Source organism: Rhinatrema bivittatum, chromosome 7, assembly GCF_901001135.1.
Source record: "Rhinatrema bivittatum chromosome 7, aRhiBiv1.1, whole genome shotgun sequence".
In the NCBI taxonomy this organism is placed as follows: Eukaryota; Metazoa; Chordata; class Amphibia; order Gymnophiona; family Rhinatrematidae; genus Rhinatrema; species Rhinatrema bivittatum.
In genome coordinates, this window is record NC_042621.1 from 304761790 (window position 1) to 304784515 (window position 22726).

Genomic DNA, 22726 nt, shown 5'->3' on the forward strand with positions numbered 1-22726 from the left:
ATCAGCTTGGACTCTGCGCTCTGCGATTATATCCACGCAGACGTTCCTTGCGATCCGGGGCAGGCCAGAGCGGGTGCTTTCCTGCTTGCAGCTCTGCTCGCATGGAACTTTTTCTGAGGTGCTGCATGAAACAGGGCGTGTGAAAAGGTTTTTATTTAAGCAGGCGTGTGGCGCATGGCATGGCTTCTGATCAAAGTGTAATTTACGGGTTGCGATGTGACATTTTAGCTGATTTGTGCGTTACTGCTGGACGTCGCTTGGGGCTGAGGTATAAGAGAGTGATAAATTTATTTTTCTCAGGCATAGTCACTGAAGATAACCTGAAAAGCAGGCTTTGGTAACCTTTACAGGCTTCACGTGACTGAATGCACCGTGGCTCGCCGTAAAAAAAAGGCCCATGCAGATGTCACTCGGGGACATTAGCAAGCCCGCAAGGACCAAGGCAAAGTAATTATCTGCCCATTCTAGGTAAGTGGCAGTCACGCAGGCCCCTCAGGGGCCGCAAACACGTGGAACTTTCAGGATGTACCTAACGAATACGCACAAGATACGGTTACACACAATGGAGGCCGTGTACATGCAAATCTATCTGATGCATATTTATGAGGAATACCCTGCAAACCTAATCTGTTTGCGGCCTTTGAGGGCTGGGAGTGAATACCCCTGACCCCCGTAGCAGTGCTGCTGTAAGGGTGGCATTTGGTGCTCTCTCCGCTGTCTGAGCTTGCACTCTCCTGCGGGAACGGCGTGCGGGCTTCGAGGCAGCGGATTACGTGCCCCTCCTGTAAGAGGGCACGCGGGCTCCGAGGCTGGCGCTCACACCTGCCGCTGGCTCCCGGGGCAGGAGGTTACAGGCCCCTGTTGTAGAAGAGCTCAGCTTGCTGCGTGGAGGACTGGATTTCTTCTTCGAGGTCAGCTCGCATGATCTGAAAGGCACAGAAGACAGAACCGCTTAGTGCGCACCAAGGCTGATGCACTTCCAAGGCAGAGCCACGGACAGCACAGACATCGCGTCTCAAAACACCAAACGATGCACAAGACATGCCTGAGCTAGCGGCTACCGCTCAATGAGATGCTTTCTGTCTTTTTATACTGTGTTTTAATTAGTATTTAATGTCTGTTCAGCACAGCCTCCTATTAATGAACAGACTTCCCCGTATCCACGGCCACAATAACCTGTCAAAGGCAGCAGGGAATGAAGATCACTCATAGCCGTTTCTGCCACGTTCTCATGCTGGAGTCCTGACTTACTTACTGATGCAACTCTCTAGAGCCTGAAACTCCTGCTAAGTCTTAAAAGGAGGTACCTCTTCTAAAAACCTGCACCAGTCCAAGTACAGATCCCTGGGGCACTCCACTGTTTACCCTTTTCCACTGAGAAAATTGTCCATTTAATCCTACTCTCTGTTTCCTGTCTTTTAACCAGTTTGTAATCCATGAAAGGACATCGCCTCCTATCCCATGAATTTTTACTTTTCCTAGAAGGCTCTCATGAGGGACTTTGTCAAACGCCTTCTGAAAATCCAAGTATACTATATCTACCGGTTCATCTTTATCCACATGTTTATTAACCCCTTCAAAATAAATGAAGCAGATTTGTTAGGCAAGACTTGCCTTGGGTAAATCCATGTTGACTGTGTCCCATTAAATCATGTCTTTCTATATGCTCTATGATTTTGATCTTGAGAATAGTTTCCACTATTTTTCCCGGCACTGAAGTCAGGCTCACTGGTCTATAGTTACCCCGATCGCCCCTGGAACCCTTTTTAAATATTGGGATTATATTATACCTGAAGACTGGAAGGTGGCCAATGAATGATTTTAATGATAGGTTACAAATTTTAACTAATAGATTTGCAATTTCATTTTTTAGTTCCTTTAGAAACCTGGGTGTATACCATCCAGTCCTTGTGATTTGCTACTCTTTAGTTTGTCAACCTGGTCTTATTCATCTTCCAGGTTCACAATGATTTGGTTCAGTTCATCTGACTCGTCACCCTTAAAAACCATCTCCGGACCTGGTAGCTCCCCACCATCCTCATTAGTAAACACAGAAGCAAAGAATTCATTTAGTCTTTCTGCTCTAACTGGCTTGAAATATTTATTCTTTTTATGATATGGTTTTACTATTATGATTGTTTTATATTTCTTGATTTTAATGTTTTATTAAAAATGGTAATGTTTCTGTTTTTCCATTGTTGCTCTGCTTATAGAGGCTAATTTGTTGTGGGTTTCAGTTCAGTTCTACTCAGCACATTTCTATTTATAGCTTCTGGTCTCTTTATTATGTATTTGGTCAAGGTCCATCTCTGTTCTGCTTGTGTGAGCGAGGTGAGGTATTTTACTGGCATCTATAGTAGTCTGATTTGTTCTGTTTTCCCAATAGGAGGTGTATTGGTGTTCTAGGGCCTGGTGTAATATGTGCCTTTTCCTAGATAAGGTTGTTACTGTTCATGTGCTGGCTGTTATTCATGGCTTTATGAGGGCCAAGCTCACACCCAACACACATTACAAAAAGTCTAATTCCATAGGAGCTCCAAGTGTCTTTTTTGCAAAGTTTTCTGGTTGGCAGCACAGCAGTGCATGTAAATACAATGTGCAGGTTGGGATATTTTTGCCTCTGAAGACTGTATTTTAGAATGTCCTTTTTCATGTAAAATCCTTTATCGACGCATGATTTAATTGTGTGTGACTGGGGGGGGTGGCATGTCTGCAAGGCTGGCCTTCCCTTGACCATGGGGGAGGGTGGGTGTCAGTTTTTAAAAATACAGATTTCTGGAGGGAGCTGGGCACGGCACAATAATTGTTTGCATAAGCCAGCAAAAAGGCTAGACTGGACCTGGGAGACAAGTGGGGAGCAAGTCTTGGCCCCTCCAGTCTCTCAGCTCCCGTCATGGTTAAACCAGTGGGCGAGAATAGGAGCCCGAACTGAACAAGGGCTGCAGCGAAAGCTACAGGGACTCAGAGCATGACCCAGCGCACCCGGCCCCCCCAAGGCCCCCTCCTCCTCCTTTTACTGGCAGCCGCAGAGATGGGCAGCACTGTGCATGCTCCGCGTACCTGCAGCCCGCACTGCAGCCCTCCTTCAGTCTGTGCTGCCTGGGAGACCGAGGCGACTACAGCTGAGGGTAAATAAAAAAAAAAAAAAGGAAGGCAGGGACGAGAAGCAAGGGAAGGGAATGGGAAGAAGGTGAGAAATGGGGGAGGAAAGGCAAAGGAAACCAATGGGGGAAAAACGAGAGGGGAGGTATGAGGAGAAAGGGACTGGGGAGAGAGGAAAAAGTACAAACTCAGGGATTGGGAGGAGGCGTGGAAATTCAGGGGTAGGGGAACTCAGAGGTGCGAGTGGGGTGGTGCCAGATGCAGAAAAGTGTGAAGAAACTGGAGGAGCGATAGAAAGGGACAGGGGGCTATGGGAAGGATGAGAGAGAGAGGAAAAGGAGAGGTCTGGGAAGGGGGATAAGAAAGAGAGAGTGGAAATAGAAGTGAAAGGGGGGAATGGGATGTTGGGTAGGGGGTGAGACAGAAGAAAGGGGATGAGCGACAGGAAAGGGTCTGGGGCTGGTGAGGGGACGAGAGACAGAGGAAAGTAGATGAGGGATGGGAACGGGGCGAGTACAGAGAGTGGAAATGGGGGACTAGGAAGTGGATGAAAGGGAATAGAAGGCTGGGGAGGAGTGGGAGATGAAAAAACCTGTACGTAGGCAAGAGGGAGATTGAGAACTGGAGTGTACGAAGGGTGGAGAAGGAGAGGTGCAATCTAGCTAGGAGTGTACAGAGAAGAAAGAAATGAGGAAAAAAAGATGAGAGAGAAAGATCGAGGTCAGAGCAGGTATATGGAGTGAAGGGAAGGCGGCAGGAGAAAAAGAGAAAGTGGAAAGGAGACCCTGGATAAAGACTTAGAAGAGCAAATGGAGGGAAATGAAAGAGACCTGGCTCATCCCAATACTAATAGTTATTGGAAGATGCCAACTTTGGGAATGTTCATGTCGTAGCTTTGTAGGTTGATCGGTAAAGGAGGAAATGCATTTCAGTTTCTCTTTCGGCAGTGCAGCTCTGCATGCAGTCTCTGCCATTTCGTGTTAGAGAAACACGAAATGGCAGAGACTGCATGCAGTGCGGCACTGCATGCAGTCTCTGCCATTTCGTGTTTCTCTTTCTGCAGTGCGGCACTGCATGCCGTCTCTGCCATTTCGTGTTTCTCTTTCTGTAGTGCGGCACTGCATGCAGTCTCTGCCATTTCGTGTTTCTCTTTCTGCAGTGCAGCTCTGCATGCAGTCGCTGCCATTTCGTGTTTCTCTTTCTGCAGTGCGGCACTGCATGCAGTCTCTGCCATTTCGTGTTTCTCTTTCTGCAGTGCAGCTCTGCATGCAGTCTCTGCCATTTCGTGTTTCTCTTTCTGCAGTGCAGCTCTGCATGCAGTCTCTGCCATTTCGTGTTTCTCTTTCTGCAGTGCGGCACTGCATGCAGTCTCTGCCATTTCGTGTTTCTCTTTCTAATTTGTTACCCTTTATTCTTTGTTAGGCGAGGATCAGTCTGGGTGCTGCGTATCTGACAGAGGTGGAGTTTCTGTGTAGGGATCTAGAGCAGTCTGACTTGCTCTCTTTTCCCACTGTGTACGCTGGTGCTCTGTAGGGCTTGGTGTAATATTTGCACTGCTGCCTTTTCACGGGTGGGGTTCTTGCTGTTTGACTTGCCGGGACTTGGCACATTTGCTACATAGACTCTGAGTGTTTGGGGTTTTTTTTTTTTGCAGGGTTTTGTGTTACTGGCAGCAGAGGGCTCTTGTATTCCTGTTATTGAGAATTTGAATATCTTTTTCTGTATGGGACGCTGAAAGGGGAAACGCCGCGGCTCTGCTTTGCATCGGTGGATGCGGCGTGGGTGTTGGAGAACTCAAGGTGCCGGGTTTGAACTGAGATTCAGTCTAGGCCTGGCGGAACGATGCTGTCCATCGTTTCAATGGCAGCTTTACGGGCCAGGGGTCTCCTTACTGCACGGAAGACCCTTGCTGGAGCTTTTTCTTTGCTGTCTTTTAGAGCCGGTTTAAAAGGCAGGAGGCCACGCTGTGGGGGTGGGTGTGATGTGGGGGAAACGTCCCTTCGGCCTCTCCATCCCCACCAAATATTTCTGTCTAGAGAGGGCACGGTTTACGAAATGGGGCAGTTTCGCTAGTCAGTTCTCCAAGGGTAAGGAAGTCGAGTCAATCACAGACCAAGCCTTTCATCCTTAACTACTTGTTACGCTAACGATTGATCTGCTGACCAGTCTCCACCCTACCACTGGCTTGCTGTTATTTAACTGGTTTTACTCCTGCTGGGTAATCCGAATCTGTATGGGTGTAGCTGCAGAGGAGCAGGTCCCACACGCCTTCTCTCTCTCCGCTGCTACTTACCGTCCCCGTCCGCGGAAAGAGGCTGAACGACACAGGGATCATCGTTGCAAAGGTCAGGGCTGCAGTCATAACTCTGACAGGGGCCAAGGCGAAGGTGTTCCTCTGCATAAACCGCGTTCTGTGCAAAAGGAGAGCAGAAAGAGGTTAGGATTCGCTCCGTGTGCAGCGACGCGCCTGCCCTGACGGAGCACGCGAGTGCCGGCCATCCAATTACCAATTGCAAAGAAACAGACACGCCGGGGGCTCGTTTTATTTCCTGGTGCAGTGAAATAGTGCAACACTGTGTTAGAGACAGAGAGAGAAAGGAGAAGGCATGGAAGCGTCACTCCCCGAAAGTCCTCGCTCTGGTTAAGAGGTAACACCAGGAGTGCACAGTGCATTTTACAAAAAAAAAAAAAAAAAAATGTTGCAAAACTGTAAATGTAAACATTTAATGGATCCGAATCAAACCGATTACAACGTGGAGGGGGAGGATCTGGCACAGGAAAAAAAAGTGCCCTCGGCGGAGCCAATCCCTGAAACCGCAGCGGCTTTCATCTTTCCATTCTTTCCTGCTCCAAGCTGTGAGAGAACTAAAACCCAGCCGCAAGGCCGGGCAGTTGCTACCTTTCAGGATTTGGAGCGTGAAAGCCCTTGGATTCTGCGTGCCTGAGCGGCAGAGGCGCAGCGTGATGAGTTCTGCATGGGCTAAGCACGTGGCATGGAAACGCCGGTGCAACAAGGGGCATTCGGCACGCAGCGCACACCTTCACCCTCAGCTCGCCACATGGACTTTGAGTGCAAAACGCTACTCCTGACGCAGCGAGGGGTTTTGCGCAGAAAAGCCCGCGCGGCCTGCTTAGCGCCGGGCGTGGATGGGCCCCAACGTGGAGAGGTGCAGAGGGCACCACCCAGGTTCTCTCTGCGCTAGAGGCGGAGGAAGCCATCGTAAGGCAGGAGCTGGAGAGGACCGCGCGCATTAATCACCTCAGATACGGCCCTGGGGTAAAATGAGTCCTCGGCACGTGCAGAGCAAACATTGTAACTCGGGTTTGGGTGCACGTTTTTCAGTCGCTCACTTTTGTATTTACTTCCCAATGTATTAACATAAAATGAGCTTACCGGATTGGGAGTTAAACATTGTCAGCGCACTTTTAGCTCTCACCTTATTACATCCACCCCACAGTCAGAGAACTCCTCGGACGCCACGCTGCCTGTCCAACCCCAGGCTAAGCCCTCCCCCCTCTCCAGCCCCCAGGCTAAGCCCTCCCCGCTCTCCACTTCCAGGCTAAGCCCTCCCCCCTCTCCAGCCCCCAGGCTAAGCCCTCCCCGCTCTCCAGCCCCCAGGCTAAGCCCTCCCCGCTCTCCACTTCCAGGCTAAGCCCTCCCCCCTCTCCAGCCCCCAGGCTAAGCCCTCCCCGCTCTCCAGCCCCCAGGCTAAGCCCCCCCCGCTCTCCACTCCCAGGCTAAGCCCTCCCCGCTCTCCAGCCCCCAGGCTAAGCCCTCCCCGCTCTCCACTTCCAGGCTAAGCCCTCCCCGCTCTCCAGCCCCCAGGCTAAGCCCTCCCTGCTCTCCAGCCCCCAGGCTAAGCCCTCCCCCCCCTCCCCAGCCCCCAGGCTAAGCCCTCCCCCCCCTCCCCAGCCCCCAGGCTAAGCCCTCCCCGCTCTCCAGCCCCCAGGCTAAGCCCTCCCCCCCCTCCCCAGCCCCCAGGCTAAGCCCTCCCCCCCCTCCCCAGCCCCCAGGCTAAGCCCTCCCCGCTCTCCAGCCCCCAGGCTAAGCCCTCCCCCCCCTCCCCAGCCCCCAGGCTAAGCCCTCCCCGCCCTCCAGCCCCCAGGCTAAGCCCTCCCCCCCCCCCTCCCCAGCCCCCAGGCTAAGCCCTCCCCGCTCTCCACTTCCAGGCTAAGCCCTCCCCGCCCTCCAGCCCCCAGGCTAAGCCCTCCCCGCTCTCCAGCCCCCAGGCTAAGCCCTCCCCGCTCTCCAGCCCCCAGGCTAAGCCCTTTTTTTTCTCTTTCACTTTGTAATCGAGGAGTTCCTTACCTCTTCAAAATCCATGCAACTAGATTTGGGAGTAGTGCTGTAGTCCCAATTAAGGCTGCTCTTGATATTGCAGTTTCTTTAATAGCCTGAAAATTGAAAAAAAAAGAAGATGCATTGCCAAAATGTCCTTCTGGTTCTTAGGCTTAGCAGCAATATCCTCACATCCTCACAGCTCAGTATAGCAGAGCCAGCAGAGCCCGACAGAGGAATAGATGAAGCAAGCAGGAGTGAGCACAGGGGAGTAAGGGAGCTGTTGGATCTCTGGATGGAGGACAGGCCTGGAGCCCCCTTTGACTACGACAGCCGACAGACCTTAGGAATTAAGGTAACTGAGGTGGTCACCCTGCAGGCTGTACCAGGGAGCTGCTCAAAGGAAAACTGCTTCTTACCTGCTAATTTTCATTCCTGAAGTACCACAGATCTCTCCAGACTCCTGGGGTTTTGCCTCCCCTCCAGCAGATGGAGACAGAGAAAGTTTCACTGACACTGTACATAACCCGAGGTGCCACCTGCAGTCCCTCAGTACTGATCTGTACCCAAGCCAAGATGACAGCAACAACCATACATTTCTAAGCAAACGTCCTCCCTTCTATCGAGCCAGATGTTGAAATTGGCCAAAAAGACAATGGAAAATACGTTTCCCAAATTTGACATAAGCGAGGAGCATTGAAAACCTCCAACAACTCCGCACTATATATAAAGCAACAGTACAAATGGCGGACTCTCCCCCCACCCTGACTGATCTGTGGTACTGCAGGAACTAAAATTAGCAGGTAAGAACCAAGTTCCCTTTCCCTGTATGTACCCAGATCAGTCCAGACTCCTGGGATGCACCAAAGCTCCCCTTAACTCGGGTGGGACCTGGAGAGTTCCACTCATAGAACCCTCTCACCAAAGCACATGGCAGCCGGAGCCCCGACATCCAAGCGATAATGCCTAGCAAAAGTGAGCAGTGACTTCCCAGTAGCCGCCCAGCAAATTTCATGTGGAGACACCTGTTGTGACTCAGCCCAGGAAGTCACCTCAGAACGCATAAAGTGCACCCCTAAAGCCACCGGCAGCAGGCAACCTTTAGAAATGTAAGTCAACTCGATGACTTCCTTCAGCCACTACACAAATGTAGTGGACGATCATTTTAAAATTTCATGTTTGATGGAAAGTTCATTGTAGCAAAATAGAATGCACTGTGATAACCAACTGGCTATAGTCCTTTTCAAAATGGGTTGGCCAAAGGTTGTGGAGCATCATTTGGAAAACACCGGACTGTAGCGTTCTCGTTTCGGTCTAGAATCTTCTCTTATTTCACCTAGATCTCCTAATCATCTGATACCTAGAATATATACATACTTCTTTGATGGTATTTATGACCCTGAAACAAGTCCCACCATTACTGAAAGATGGATTGAGGGACGATCTGTCGCTAAGTCTGGATGAAGATGACTGGAAAGCTATATGGGATTCAACTCTCAAATTATCCTGTTGCAATAACATTTGGGAATTAATGTTCCGATTGTTACACAGAACATATAGATATCCCTCACTTTTCTCCAGATTTAGAAGTTTTTGTCCTCTTTGCTGGAGGGGATGCGGTAATCCTGCTTCTCACTTTCATATGTGGTGGGACTGTCCTATTGTTGTTACCTCTTGGCAATAGGTTGGGTCTTTGATTGGTGAAATTTTGGATTGCTCGATGACGCTTACAGCACCCTTGTGTTTGCTGGGAAGATGGGGAGATGTTGTTTTACCCAAATCTGCAAAACTCTTGTCAATTCAACTGTTGCATACTGCATGCATTATCATTGCCTACTACTGGAAGTTGACCCTTTCAACTGATCATTGGAAGTCGGTGGTAGCAGACATTGCAATAATGGAAAATATTTCCTTCTTTTTATTGAAGAAACGTGGGACTTACAACACCGTATGGAGGACTTACTGGCAATGGAGGCAATGTATTGACTGATTGGCTTTAGTATCCCCCCAAGTACTTGATTCAATTGTTATCCTGATCTGTTTGCTTGTGTGCTCTATTACATCCTATAAATAAATAGTTCACTCTGGCAATGTGAGATCCTGCCAGCCACTCCATATGCTGCTCTGTCCAGAGAATCAACTCCTGGGCCTCTCAAGCCACTGCCTGATTCTTGGTTCCATCCTGATGGTTGATGTAAGCCACCGTCGTCGCATTGTCCGATAGGATCTGTACTGGATGGCTGTGTAACCTTGGCAGACCAGCAAGCAATGCGAAATGCACCACTCTTGTCTCTAACCAACTGATAGATCATGAGGCCTCCTGTTTCGACCACTGGGCCAGCGCTGACTGATCTTACCACACTGCCCTCCATCCGGAGAGGCTTGCATCAGTGGCGACTATTACCCAATTTGGAACCACCAATTCCACACCACCTCGAGATTGGTGCAAGTAAGCCACCATAAAAGACTGTCCCTAGCTTCCCACCTGTAACGGAAGAGGAAGATGAAACTCTTCCAATAAAGGATGACAGTGGGAGAGAAGAGCCCCCTGCAGAGACTGTATATTTATTTATTTACTTAACAGTTTTATATACCGACCTTCATAGTAAATAACCATATCGGATCGGTTTACAATTAACAAGAATAAAACTGGGGTAACTATTCAAGTAAACGAAAGATAAACAGTAGGTAGGAATGAGTCAAAGTTACAATCAACAGGGAAGAGAACTTGGAAGCTTGCAACAAGCTGGAAAGAAGATAAGGCAGGAAATAAATATGAAGTGAACGCCCAATATATTAATTCCAATGTTGATGTCATAGAACCCAGGACCTGTAAATATTCCCAGACCCTGGGCACTGAAAGTTCCAGCAGAAGCCTAATCTGATTCTGCAATTGCAGCAATCTCTCTCTGTGAAAAACACTCTCTCCACCAGCATGTCCAACTGAGCTTCCGGATACTCCAAAGTTTGAAAGAGGATTAAATGGCTCATTGCTGGGTTCACAAAACACAAAATGGAGAGAAAAGACTGCATTCCAAAAATCAGCCACACATCAAAGAGGAGATGCAGAAAATAAACTCAGTCCATATATTAATCAGCTTATGATGAAATCAAATCTTTACTTTTTATTATTTTCTCAGTAAGGCAACTCCATAGGTCATCCTCTATAAACAAAATGAGTTTCAAAACAGGTCCCCTGATACGGACCTCGTGTTTCGCCAGAAGGCTGTGTCGGGAGGGACTGTTACAAAATGTACTCCAAAGCTAGAATATAAAACACAGAAAGAAAATAAAGGAAAATTAGTTCTTACCTGATAATTTTCGTTCCTGTAGTACACGGATCAGTCCAGACACCTGGGTTGTGACTCCGCACCAGCAGGTGGAGACAGAGTAAAACTTGACGGGCTCCCTACATATAGTAAGGTGCCACCCACAGCCCCTCAGTCGCACGTAATGTCAAAGCCAGATAAAGCCAAAAACTAGCTAACTAGAAAAAAACCCCAACATGAGGCCAATTCACAACAGCCCCTTGAGCTGGAGCCGAAAACCTTCAGAACCATGAACACAACGTGCAAAACTGCAAACTACAATGGCCAAATAAGCAACCGAGCAGACTCTCTCTCTTTCTAACAGAAGACTACAAACACAGACGGGCGGGAGCCTGGACTGATCCGTGGTACTACAGGAACGAAAATTATCAGGTAAGAACTAATTTTCCTTTCCCTGTACGTACCGGATCAGTCCAGACACCTGGGATGTACCAGAGCTATTTACCGAGGGTGGGAAGCAGAGAGTCCCGCTCGGAGAACACTCGCCCCAAAACCCTGAGCCTCAGCCGCCTGGACATCAAGCCTGTAATGTCTCGTGAAAGTGTGCAACGATTTCCACGTTGCCGCCCTGCAGATCTCCTGTGTGGACACACTAGAAACCTCGGCCCAAGACGTGGCCTGCGCCCGCGTCGAATGGGCACGAAGCTCCCTGGGTGCCAGCTTGCCCTGCAGAAGATACGCCGAACCAATCGCCTCCTTGAGCCAACGCGCAATCGTGGCCCGTGAAGCCGCCGATCCTCTACGAGCCCCCGACCAGAGGACAAACAAGTGATCGGAAACCCGGAAAGGATTCGTAACTTCCAGATAACGAAGCAGAATCCTACGGACATCGAGTTTCCTCAGTTCCCTCGATCCTCTGGCCTGAGGATCCATGGCCGAAAACCCAGGAAGATCAACTGACTGATTTAAGTGAAAGGACGACACCACCTTGGGTAAAAAGGAGGGGACAGTCCGCAGTGAGACACCTGTCTCTGTAAAACGCAAAAACGGTTCTCTACAAGAAAGAGCTTGTAACTCCGAGACCCGACGCGCGGACGTAAGAGCGACCAAAAACACTGTTTTCAATGTTAAATCCTTCAACGTCGCACGCTTGACCGGTTCAAAAGGCGACCCACAAAGAGCCGAAAGCACGCAGTTTAAGTTCCAGGAGGGACACGGATTCCGGACCGGCGGACGGAGATGCTTTGCCCCCCGCAGAAACCGCGTCACATCTGGATGGCCCGCCAAGGACACTCCCCGGACCTTTCCTCGAAGGCAGCCAAGGGCTGCCACTTGAACCTTCAGGGTACTCCAGGACAGTCCCTTCGAGAGTCCCTCTTGAAGGAAAGAGAGAATCTCCGGCACCTCCGGCCGAATGGGGTTCACCTCGTGAGCACTACACCAGTCCTCAAAGACCGTCCAGACCCTCATGTAGGTCAAAGACGTGGACTGTTTTCTAGCCCTCAACAAAGTGGTGATCACTGCCTCGGAGTACCCCTTGGATCTCAGGCGCGCCCTCTCAAAAGCCAAGCCGCGAGACAGAAGTGATCCGCGTCCTCCAAACAAACGGGTCCCTGCCGCAGAATGGTCGCGTCTCCCCGCAAACGGAGCGGAGATTCCACCGCCAGCCGCAGTAGATCCGCGAACCACGGACGTCGTGGCCACTCCGGCGCCACCAATATCACCGCCGCCGGGTGTAGCTCGATCCGTCGGAGCACCTTGCCTATCAGAGGCCACGGGGGAAACACGTAGAGCAGCACGTCCGTGGGCCAAGGAAGCACGAGCGCATCGACCCCTTCCGCGCCCCGCTCCCTCCGACGGCTGAAGAACCTCGGGGCCTTTGCGTTTTGCGCGGTGGCCATCAGATCCAGACGTGGCTGACCCCACCTGGCACAGATGAGACGATACGCTACCTCCGGGAGCTCCCACTCCCCTGAATCCGGCCGGTGCCGGCTGAGGAAGTCCGCTTGTACGTTGTCGACGCCGGCGATGTGTGACGCCGCAATGCTGCTGAGGTGCCGTTCCGCCCAGCACATCAACTGAGCCGCTTCCTCCGCCACTTGCTGACTCCTTGTCCCGCCTTGACGGTTGATATAGGCTACCGTGGTGGCGTTGTCCGACAGGACTCGTACCGCCTGGCCCCGTATCCACGGCAGAAAAGCTTGCAACGCCAGCGCCACTGCCTTGGTCTCCAACCGATTGATGGACCACTGCGATTGCTGGGCTGACCACAGACCCTGCACCGAGCGCCCCCCACAGACCGCTCCCCAACCCGAGAGACTGGCATCCGTCGTGACCACCGTCCAGTTGGGCAGGATCAGAGAAACGCCGCACGTCAGATGGTTGGGGCAGAGCCACCACTGCAGGCTGGCCCTGGCGCGGTCCGTGAGAGGCAGCGGACGCAGGAACTCCTCCGAGACCGGCCTCCAGCGGGAAAGTAACGCTGATTGTAACGGTCGCAGATGAGCAAAAGCCCAGGGCACCAAGGCGAGTGTCGACGCCATGGAACCCAAGACCATCAGGTAATCGCGGACCAAAGGGCATCGTAGGGCTAGCAACCGCCTCACCTGTCCCTGGAGCTTGAGGACCCTGTCCTGAGTCAGGGATACCGTGGCCTCTCTGGTGTCGAACAAGGCCCCCAGATATTCTAACCTCTGGGTGGGCTGAAGGTGACTCTTGGCTAGATTGACCACCCAACCAAGCGACCGCAGGAGCTGCAGAACCCTGGCCACCGCTTGCCGACACTCCATCTCGGATTTGGCCCGAATGAGCCAATCGTCCAGGTAAGGGTGAACGAAGAGCCCTTCCCGTCGGAGCTGAGCAGCCACCACCACCATAACCTTGGTGAAGGTGCGTGGAGCCGTGGCTAGACCGAAGGGAAGAGCCCTGAACTGGAAATGCTTGCCCAGGATGCAAAATCGCAAGTACTGATGGTAGGCTGGCTGGATCCCTATGTGGAGATACGCCTCCGTCAGATCCAGGGACGCTAGGAACTCGCCCGGGCGAACCGCCGCCACCACCGAGCGAATTGTTTCCATCTTGAACCGGGGAACACGAAGGCACCGGTTTACTCCCTTTAGATCGAGGATCGGACGATACGCTCCGTCCTTCTTTGGAACCACGAAATAAATGGAGTACCTGCCCATGCCCCGTTGCGTTGGCGGAACGGTAGTGATGGCGCCCAGCGCCTCCAGACGCTGGAGGGTTGCCCGTACGGCGGCCCTTTTGGCTACGGCCTTGCAGGGGGAGACGAGAAACTTGTCCCAGGGGAGACGTACAAATTCTAACGCGTAACCGTGTCTTATCATGTCTAACACCCACTGGTCCGAAGTGATTTTGGTCCATTCCTCGTAAAAAAGCTCGAGGCGCGCTCCCACCAGTGACACGGCCTCCTGAGCCCTCGCCGAGAAACGAACCAGCTGCGTCTCATTGGGCCGACTTGGCCCCGGATCCCGCCGAGGCTCCCCCTGACCTGTTGAATCTCTTCCCCCGAAAGGACTGAGGCCAGGTCAAAGCTCTGGCAGTTCCTCCTCTGAAGGATTGACCTGCCCCAGCTGACCTCTGCGGCCTCTGGCGACGGTTGTTTCGAAAACGGTTCCGTGCAGAGAAATTGGGTCTAGGACGTGGCCTGTCCTCCGGTAGCTTAAAAGCCTTGTTCTCACTCAGGAACTGCATGATATCATCCAGCTGCTTTCCAAACAGCAACTTCCCCTTAAAAGGCAAAGCGCCGAGATGAGCCTTAGACGTACCGTCCGCCGCCCAGTTTCGGAGCCAGAGAAGACGACGCGCTGAAACCGCAGACACCATGGCCCGGGCCGAGGTGCGCAGCAAATCGTGCATGGCATCAGCGCTGTAAGCGATTACCGCCTCCAGAAGGTCCGCCTGAGCAGCCTCCCCTTCTGAGAGACCCGCATTTGCTTGCAATGTCTGGGCCCAGCGGAGCCCAGCCCGCAACGCAAAATTGCTGCAAATAGCTGCCCTGGCTCCCAGGGCTGACACCTCGAAAACTTTCTTGAGCTGCACCTCCAGCTTCCGATCCTGTACATCCCGCAGCGCCGTAGCGCCTGTGACGGGAATGGTCGACCTCTTGGTGACAGCCGACACGGCGGCATCCACACGAGGAAGCCGTAAGAGCTCCAACGCATCCTCCGGCAGAGGATACAGCTTATCCATGGCCTTACTTACCTTGAGGCCCAGCTCCGGGGTGTCCCATTCTTGGAAAAGAATGTCGGACGCAGAAAAATGAAAAGGGAACGCTACCGTAGGGCCCGCGAGCCCCAGAAGCACCGGATCCATCCTAGGCCCTTGGCGGGTTTCCACCGGTGGGGCCTCCACTCCAATTTCATCGAGAATCGCCGGAATGAGAGGGGAAAGCTCCTCCCTCTTAAAGAGGCGGACGACCTTGGGGTCGTCCCCATCCCCCGTCAGCGCGCCCTTGCCCGCGCCCGGCTGCGCTGGACCTTGATCATCGGGCCCCTCAGGCCCTCCAGGCGCCCCCGAGACTGAACGCTCCTCCTCCGAGGAAGTGGACTCCGAATCCGCGTCCTGGGGCGCTCCTCGCGCCGGACGCTTGTCCTTCGGGGGCACCGATATGTCCCTAGGGCGGGCCGACCTCTTGCGGGAGCGAGAACGTCCATCTGCAGCTCCTGGCACCTTCCCGTGCCTGCGCCGCTCCTTTTGATACTTCGCTAGTTTCTTTAACAAAAAACTAAAATCCTCCGAAAAAGACTCTTCCGAGTCTGAGTGCCCCCCCTCCGAGCCCCAATCAGCCGATTCGGGGATACCCCGAGGCGCCTCCGCCGAGGCTGGGGAGAGAGAGGAGGAGGCAGGGCGCTATGATCCAAGGCCCTCCTAGTCGCCTCGTGGACCGTCGACAAAATGGCCGCCGTTCCCGCGCTAAGCGGGAACGGATCCGGCCCTCCCTCCTGAGGTGAAGCAACGCGCGGCGGCGAACGGGACGCCCGGGTCCGACCCCCCCGATCGCCCCCGGACGGTCCCTCGCCTCCGGCGAGGCAGGCAGAGCACATCCCGTCCTGCGATACTCGCGTGCGCGCGGAGCCGCACGCGCGACAGGCCGACCCCACAGGCATCTCGGCCGGGAGATAAAACCCAAGAAAAAAACGCCCCTGAACACACCGTCGCGCGAGAGAGAGCCGGCGCAGAAAAAATAAATAAACCTTTTTTTTTTTTTTTTTTTACTTCATCCGCTGTCCACGGTCCTGAAGGCCTCCGGGCTCCACCGGGGGTGAGTGAACCGGGCTCCCCGGTGTCACCCCCTAACGCTGCTGCCAGAGGGGCCGGGTCCTCGACCCCAGCAGCGGCCTCTACCAGGGGAGGATGACCCCCTAGGATCTACAACCCCCCTGGGAGGCACCTCCAACCGGAGCGTCAGGAAAATTTCTTCTTCTTTTATTTTATTTTTTTTTAAATAATAAAGGGAATCCTCTTTATCTTTATATGGTTTTTTTTTTTCCTATCTATTCCCTGACTATCTAACTGAACCCCAGGGATCCCAGAGACTGTGGGTGGACCTGCCCCAACTGCTGGAGACAGAGAAAGACTGAGGGGCTGTGGGTGGCACCTTACTATATGTAGGGAGCCCGTCAAGTTTTACTCTGTCTCCACCTGCTGGTGCGGAGTCACAACCCAGGTGTCTGGACTGATCCGGTACGTACAGGGAACAATGTCTTAATGCAAGTAACTTGAATGTTGATCTACATTAAGGTATGTACCAGCAATTTGTTTTACAGCACGCCCGGCATCTATGAGTCCATATATATTAAGTCCGTGACTGAAAGGTGAAGTGGAAAGGACTTGGTCAGACCACGGAGACCCACCATGACTGGATCAATCGAGCCCATGCGGGAGTCCTCCTGAGGGGAATCAATCCCCAATTCTTCCAAAATTTCGGGAAAAAACAGGCCAAGCTCGTCTTTCCTGAAGAGATGGACCACCTTAGGGTCATCACCTTCCACCACATGCCCGGTAATGGCAGAAAGACTCTGGTCCTCCTCCACAGCTGCGCCCTGAAGAGGTCGGGACCCTGGCTCCATATCCTCCGGCTCCGAGGCCTCAGAGGAAGAATCCTGTCACGGACAGAAGGAGCTTGTTCTAAGGGGGCTCCCGGCGAGGCCTTGAAACGCCACCTCCTCCTGAAACTGAAGTGCCTTCCCCCCCCCCCCCCCCCCCGGGAGGCAAGCCGAGCACAAACCATTGTGTGAGACGCGCGAGCGCACATCCCCACAGGCCTGGCAGGCTGCACCACGCGACATCGGAGCAAAGAAAACAGAGCCGGCAAAGGGAAATGGCAGCCGAAATAGAGACGCTGCGATAGAGGAGCCAGGCACAAAAAAAAGAAAGGGCGCTGCAAAATAATTCGGTTTTATTTTTACAACCTGTCGGCAACTTTGGACGGCAACTCTGAAGAACGCGGGTCCCGTCCCTTGTGAGGAGAGTGAGCCGGGCTCCCTGGTATCACCTCACTGGACTAGGGGAGCAGCGCAGCAAAATCCTCGACCCCCGGCTCCACTAGCCTCAATACCAGGGAGGATGGTCCCCTCAGGACCTGCCAGCCCTCTGGGAGGCTTCACAGCAAAGGCAATAAATTTGTCTTTATTTATTTATTTAAAGAGATAGTACAGCTAGCTAAAGTCCCTCGAAGAACTATCCCCCCCCCTTTTTTTTTTTTTAAACTAAAGACTAACTACAGACTGTAGGTTTTGCACCTCCACTATCTGCTGGAGCCAGAGAAATACTGACAGAATGTGGGTGGCACCTCAGGGTACAGGGCAGAGTCAGTCAAAACTTCTCTGTCTCCATCTGCTGGTGGGGAGGCAAAACCCAGGAGTCTGGACTGATCCGGGTACGTACAGGGAATGGGTTATGTACCGTGTCAGTGAAACTTTCTCTGTCTCCATCTGCTGGTGGGGAGGCAAATCCCAGGAGTCTGGACAGATGAGGGTATATACTGGGAATGCGCTGTTGAAGGCAACTCTACCTGTGAGTGAAATTACTGTGCACATGAGCTATGGCAGCCTGGCCTGTAGAAGGCCAGGGGTCACTCCTGAGAGTGGGAATGGGGGGCTGCAGAATGTCCAGTCAAGGGTCAGTGATATTACGTCTAAGGACTGTGAATATGGAGCCCCTGAAGAAGGGCATGACCAGGCCTGCACTCATAAGGGGGAAGTGACTAGTCCTGAAATAAGGCTTGCATGCTCCATCTGAATGCTGAACTTTAAAGGAAAATTAGTTTCTTACCTGATAATTTTCGTTCCTGTAGTACCAAGGATCAGTCCAGGACACCTGGGTTGTGACTCCGCACCAGTAGATGGAGACAGACTAAAACTTGTGGGCGGAGCCATATATGCCCCTGTGCCAGTCACAGCCCCTCAGTCTTACGGAATGTCAAAGTAGAACACAACCAGAGAAGTAAACAAAACTAGATACCGCTAACTAACGGGGAAAGAAATACCCCTTCTGGAAACGGACTCTCCAACCGAGAGAGCGAACAAGCGGAACAGAGCAAAGCAAAACACAGAGCGGACTCTCCATTACTTCAGCGCAGCACTGCGGGCGGGATCCTGGACTGATCCTTGGTACTACAGGAACGAAAATTATCAGGTAAGAAACTAATTTTCCTTTCCCTGTACGTACCAGGATCAGTCCAGGACACCTGGGATGTACCAGAGCAACCTACTGAGGGTGGGAAGCAGAGAGTCCCGCTCGGAGTACCCTCTCTCCAAAACCCCCGGAATCGGTAGCCCGGACATCTAGCCGGTAATGCCGGATAAAAGTATGCAACGACTTCCAGGTGGCCGCCCTACAAATCTCTTGAGGCGACACCTGAGAAGCTTCCGCCCAAGACGCTGCTTGAGATCGAGTCGAGTGAGCCCGCAGCCCCACGGGAAGAGGTTTTCCCCGCACCAAGTACGCCGCACCAATGGCCTCCTTGAGCCAACGAGCGATCGTTGTGCGGGACGCTGCAGCTCCTTTCTTTGGTCCAGAGAACAGGACAAACAGATGATCTGTGACCCGAAACGGATTAGTGACCTCCAGATATCGGAGGAGGGATCTCCGCACGTCAAGCCTCCGTAACTCCCTCTCTTCGGTAGCAGAGGAGTCTCCGCACGCAAAAGCGGGCAACTCCACCGATTGATTCACGTGAAAAGACGAGACCACTTTCGGAAGAAAGGAAGGAACCGTCCGTAAGGAAACCCCCGAATCGGAGATACGCAAGAAAGGTTCCCTACAGGACAGGGCCTGTAACTCGGAAACACGCCGTGCCGAGGCAATCGCCACCAAGAATGCCGTTTTTAAAGTGAGATCCTTAAGAGTCGCGCGTTTCAAGGGCTCAAACGGCGCCGTGCATAGAGCGGAGAGAACCCAGTTGAGGTTCCAAGCCGGACAAGGAAGACGTAACGGGGGGCGAAGGTGCTTAGCACCCCGAAGGAAACGAGCAATATCCGGGTGAAGCGCCAGGGAGTTACCTCGCAAACACCCCAGCGCCGCCACTTGGACCCGTAGGGAACTGCACGCCAGACCTTTGGCCAGACCCGCCTGAAGGAACGCTAGAACCTCAGCGACAGAAGCCGAAGTGGGGTCCACCCCTCGCTGCACGCACCAGTCCTCAAAGACGACCCAGACACGGACGTAAGCCAAAGACGTCGACTGCTTCCTGGAACGCAGTAGCGTGGCCACCACCGCATCTGAATAACCTTTTCTCTTCAGTCGATTCCTCTCAAAAGCCATGCCGCGAGACAGAAGTGATCCGCATCCTCCAAACAGACGGGGCCCTGATGGAGTAGGGCCGCCATTCCCTGGAACCGAAGGGGTGCCGCTACTGCCAGTTGTACGAGGTCTGCGAACCACGGCCGGCGAGGCCACTCCGGTGCCACCAAGATCACGTTGGCCGGATGCAACTCTATGCGCCGTAGAATCTTGCCGATCATCGGCCACGGGGGAAACACATAGAGCAGCACATCCGTCGGCCAGGGAAGCACCAACGCATCGACGCCTTCTGCCCCCCGCTCTCGTCGTCGACTGTAAAATCGCGGGGCCTTCGCGTTGTGCCACGTGGCCATCAGATCCATGTGGGGCACCCCCCACGTTTCGCAAATGAGAAGAAACGCTTCGTCCCCCAGCTCCCACTCTCCGGGATCCAGACGATGACGGCTGAGATAGTCCGCCTGCACGTTGTCGACTCCCGCAATGTGAGACGCTGCGAGGTTGCTGAGATGTAGCTCCGACCAGGCCATCAAGCGCTGAGCTTCTTCTGCCACCTGGGGGCTCCGGGTCCCCCCCTGCCGGTTGATGTATGCCACGGTGGTCACATTGTCCGACAACACTCGGACTGCCTTTCCCCGCAGCAAAGGTAGAAAAGCCTGCAGGGCCAGACGGACCGCTCTGGTCTCTAGGCGATTGATAGACCACTGGGCTTGCGACACTGACCATAGGCCTTGAACTGAGCTCCCTAGACAGACCGCTCCCCAACCGGAGAGGCTGGCATCCGTGGTCACCACTGTCCAACTGGGCACCAGGAGAGAGATTCCGGCGGAAAGATGACTGGGGTCCAGCCACCAACGCAGGCTGTACCTCGCGTGTCCCGCTAGAGGAAGCGGTAAGTGGAAATCCTCCGAGACCGGCTTCCAGCGGGAAAGCAAGGATGACTGTAAGGGTCGCAGATGAGCGAACGCCCATGGCACCAGCGCCAGCGTGGAAGCCATAGACCCTAGGACCGTAAGGTAGTCGCAGACCCGCGGTTGGCGGAGAGACAACAAGCGGTGTACCTGAGTTTGCAATTTGACCATCCGTTCGAGGGACAGAAACACCTTGCCCTGCTTCGTGTCGAAAAGAGCTCCCAGATATTCCAAGGTCTGCGTGGGTGTCAGATGACTCTTGCTGAAGTTGACCACCCATCCCAGGGACTGCAACAGATGGAGGACCCTGGCCACCGCCATCCGACACTGACCCTCGGACTTCGCCCGAATCAACCAATCGTCCAGGTATGGATGGACCAGGAGACCTTCTCGGCGCAGTTGCGCCGCCACCACGACCATCACCTTCGTGAAAGTACGAGGGGCCGTTGCGAGCCCAAAGGGGAGCGCCCGAAACTGGTAATGCCGACCCAGAATGCAGAATCTGAGGAAGCGTTGGAACGACGGCTGGATGCCTATGTGAAGATACGCCTCCGTGAGGTCCAGGGAGGCCAGGAATTCGCCTGGCCGGACCGCAGCGATGACTGACCGGATCGTCTCCATTTTGAAGCGAGGAACGCGAAGGCATCGGTTCACCCCCTTGAGATCCAGAATTGGTCGGGACGTGCCGTCCTTCTTTGGAACGATGAAGTAAATGGAGTAACGGCCCGTTCCTCGTTGGCTGACCGGAACGGGGGAGATAGCTCCCAAGTCCTCTAGGCGGCGGATGGTGTCTAGCACCGCCGCCTTCTTCTCGGGAGCCTTGCAGGGTGAGACCAGGAACTTGTCCACTGGAATGCGAGCAAAATCTAATGCGTAGCCGTGTCTTATCACGGTGAGGACCCACTGGTCCGACGTTATTCCGGCCCATCTCTCGAAAAACGACAGCAACCGCGCCCCGACGTTGGGAACGGCGTGCTGAGGCTGCGGCGGGAGAAGGGCCGACCCCCTTTCATTGTGAAGATTTGGGCGCCGTGATGGCCAGGGCACCCCCTGGTCTACCAAAGCGCCTCCCACGAAAGGACTGCTGCTGCTGCTGCTGCCACTGTGGGGTACGGGAGGAGGAAGACCGGAACGAGTGCCCCGACGACCTTTGAGGCCGCGCCCTCCTGGGCCCACGAAAGCGGGACCTGGCTGAAAAGGAAGGCCGCGACCTGGATCTATCTTCGGGCAACCTGAAAGCCCTATTTTCCCCCAGGGAAGCCATCAAGTCATCTAATTCCTTGCCGAACAGCAATTTACCCTTGAATGGCAGCGCCCCGAGGTGAGCCTTAGAAGAGCCATCCGCCGCCCAGTTGCGTAGCCACAGGAGGCGGCGCGCCGAGACAGACGCCACCAGGGATCTAGACGAAGTGCGCAGCAGATCGTGGAGTGCATCTGCGCCATATGCTATTACCGCTTCCAACTTATCCGCTTGCGCTGCCTCGTCTGCCGAAAGATCCGCATTGGCTTGAAGGACCTGAGCCCAGCGTAAGCCAGCTCTCAAAGCGAAATTCGTACACATGGCGGCCCGAATTCCTAGCGCTGAAACCTCAAAAATCTTCTTGAGCTGTACTTCCAGCTTCCTGTCCTGAAGGTCCCGAAGGGCTGTCGCACCCGTAACCGGGATAGTAGATCTCTTCGTAACCGCCGAAACCGCCGAATCCACCTTGGGAAACTTGAGAAGGTCCAGCGCATCCTCCGGGAGCGGGTAAAGTTTGTCCATGGCCTTGCTGACCTTCAACCCTAACTCCGGAGTGTCCCATTCCCTGAACATGATGTCTGTTGAAGAAAAATGGAACGGAAAAGCAACTGCTGGTCCCGTGAGGCCTAACAGGACCGGATCCATGTTCGCTTCCTGACGAACCACCGCCGGAGGAGGGTTTATTCCCAGTTCTTGGATAATGGCTGGAATTAAAGGTGGCAATTCATCCCTACGGAAGAGCCTGACCACTTTGGGATCGTCTCCTTCAACTGCCTGTGAGCCTTTTGCTACGCCGGACGTAGCGGAGCCGTCCGCTCCCACATCGTTGGGTTCCTTCTGGGTCTCCTCAGGGGAATCAGCGTCCTCCTCGGGGGAAGAATCGGTGTCCGCCTCCTGTGGGACGCCACGTGGAGGCCGCTTCCCCCGCGAGGCGCCCTGGGGCCCCTCCGCGACCCCCGAAGGCTTCCTGGACCTCTTCTGCGGTGGAGCTCTGCGAGCCTCACTCCGGCCGCGCTTGCTTTTTTTATATTTCAGGACCTTGCGCAACAAAAGCGCAAGGTCCTCCGAAAGGGAGCTCGAGTCCGAGGAAAAATCAGCGGGACTCCCCGGGGACCCTGTGTCCCCCGAGGGACCCCCTCCGACCGCGATCCGCTGCGGGGAA

At 53.7% G+C, this 22726-nt stretch overlaps 1 protein-coding gene across 5 annotated transcripts in view; it reads right to left on the reverse strand.

Annotated features, from left to right (window-relative positions):
* Positions 1–791: 791 nt before the first annotated feature.
* Positions 792–22726, reverse strand: part of SFXN4 (sideroflexin 4) — a 52480-nt gene continuing 30545 nt past the window's right edge. For all 5 annotated transcript variants that reach the window (XM_029610518.1, XM_029610517.1, XM_029610515.1 and 2 more), the window contains 3 exons: positions 7412–7497; positions 5396–5513; positions 792–926 (listed from right to left, as the gene is read on the reverse strand). In XM_029610518.1, coding sequence (XP_029466378.1) covers positions 849–926; positions 5396–5513; positions 7412–7497 — 282 coding nt within the window. In that variant the 3' untranslated portion in view covers positions 792–848. The remainder of the gene's footprint in view (positions 927–5395; positions 5514–7411; positions 7498–22726) is intronic.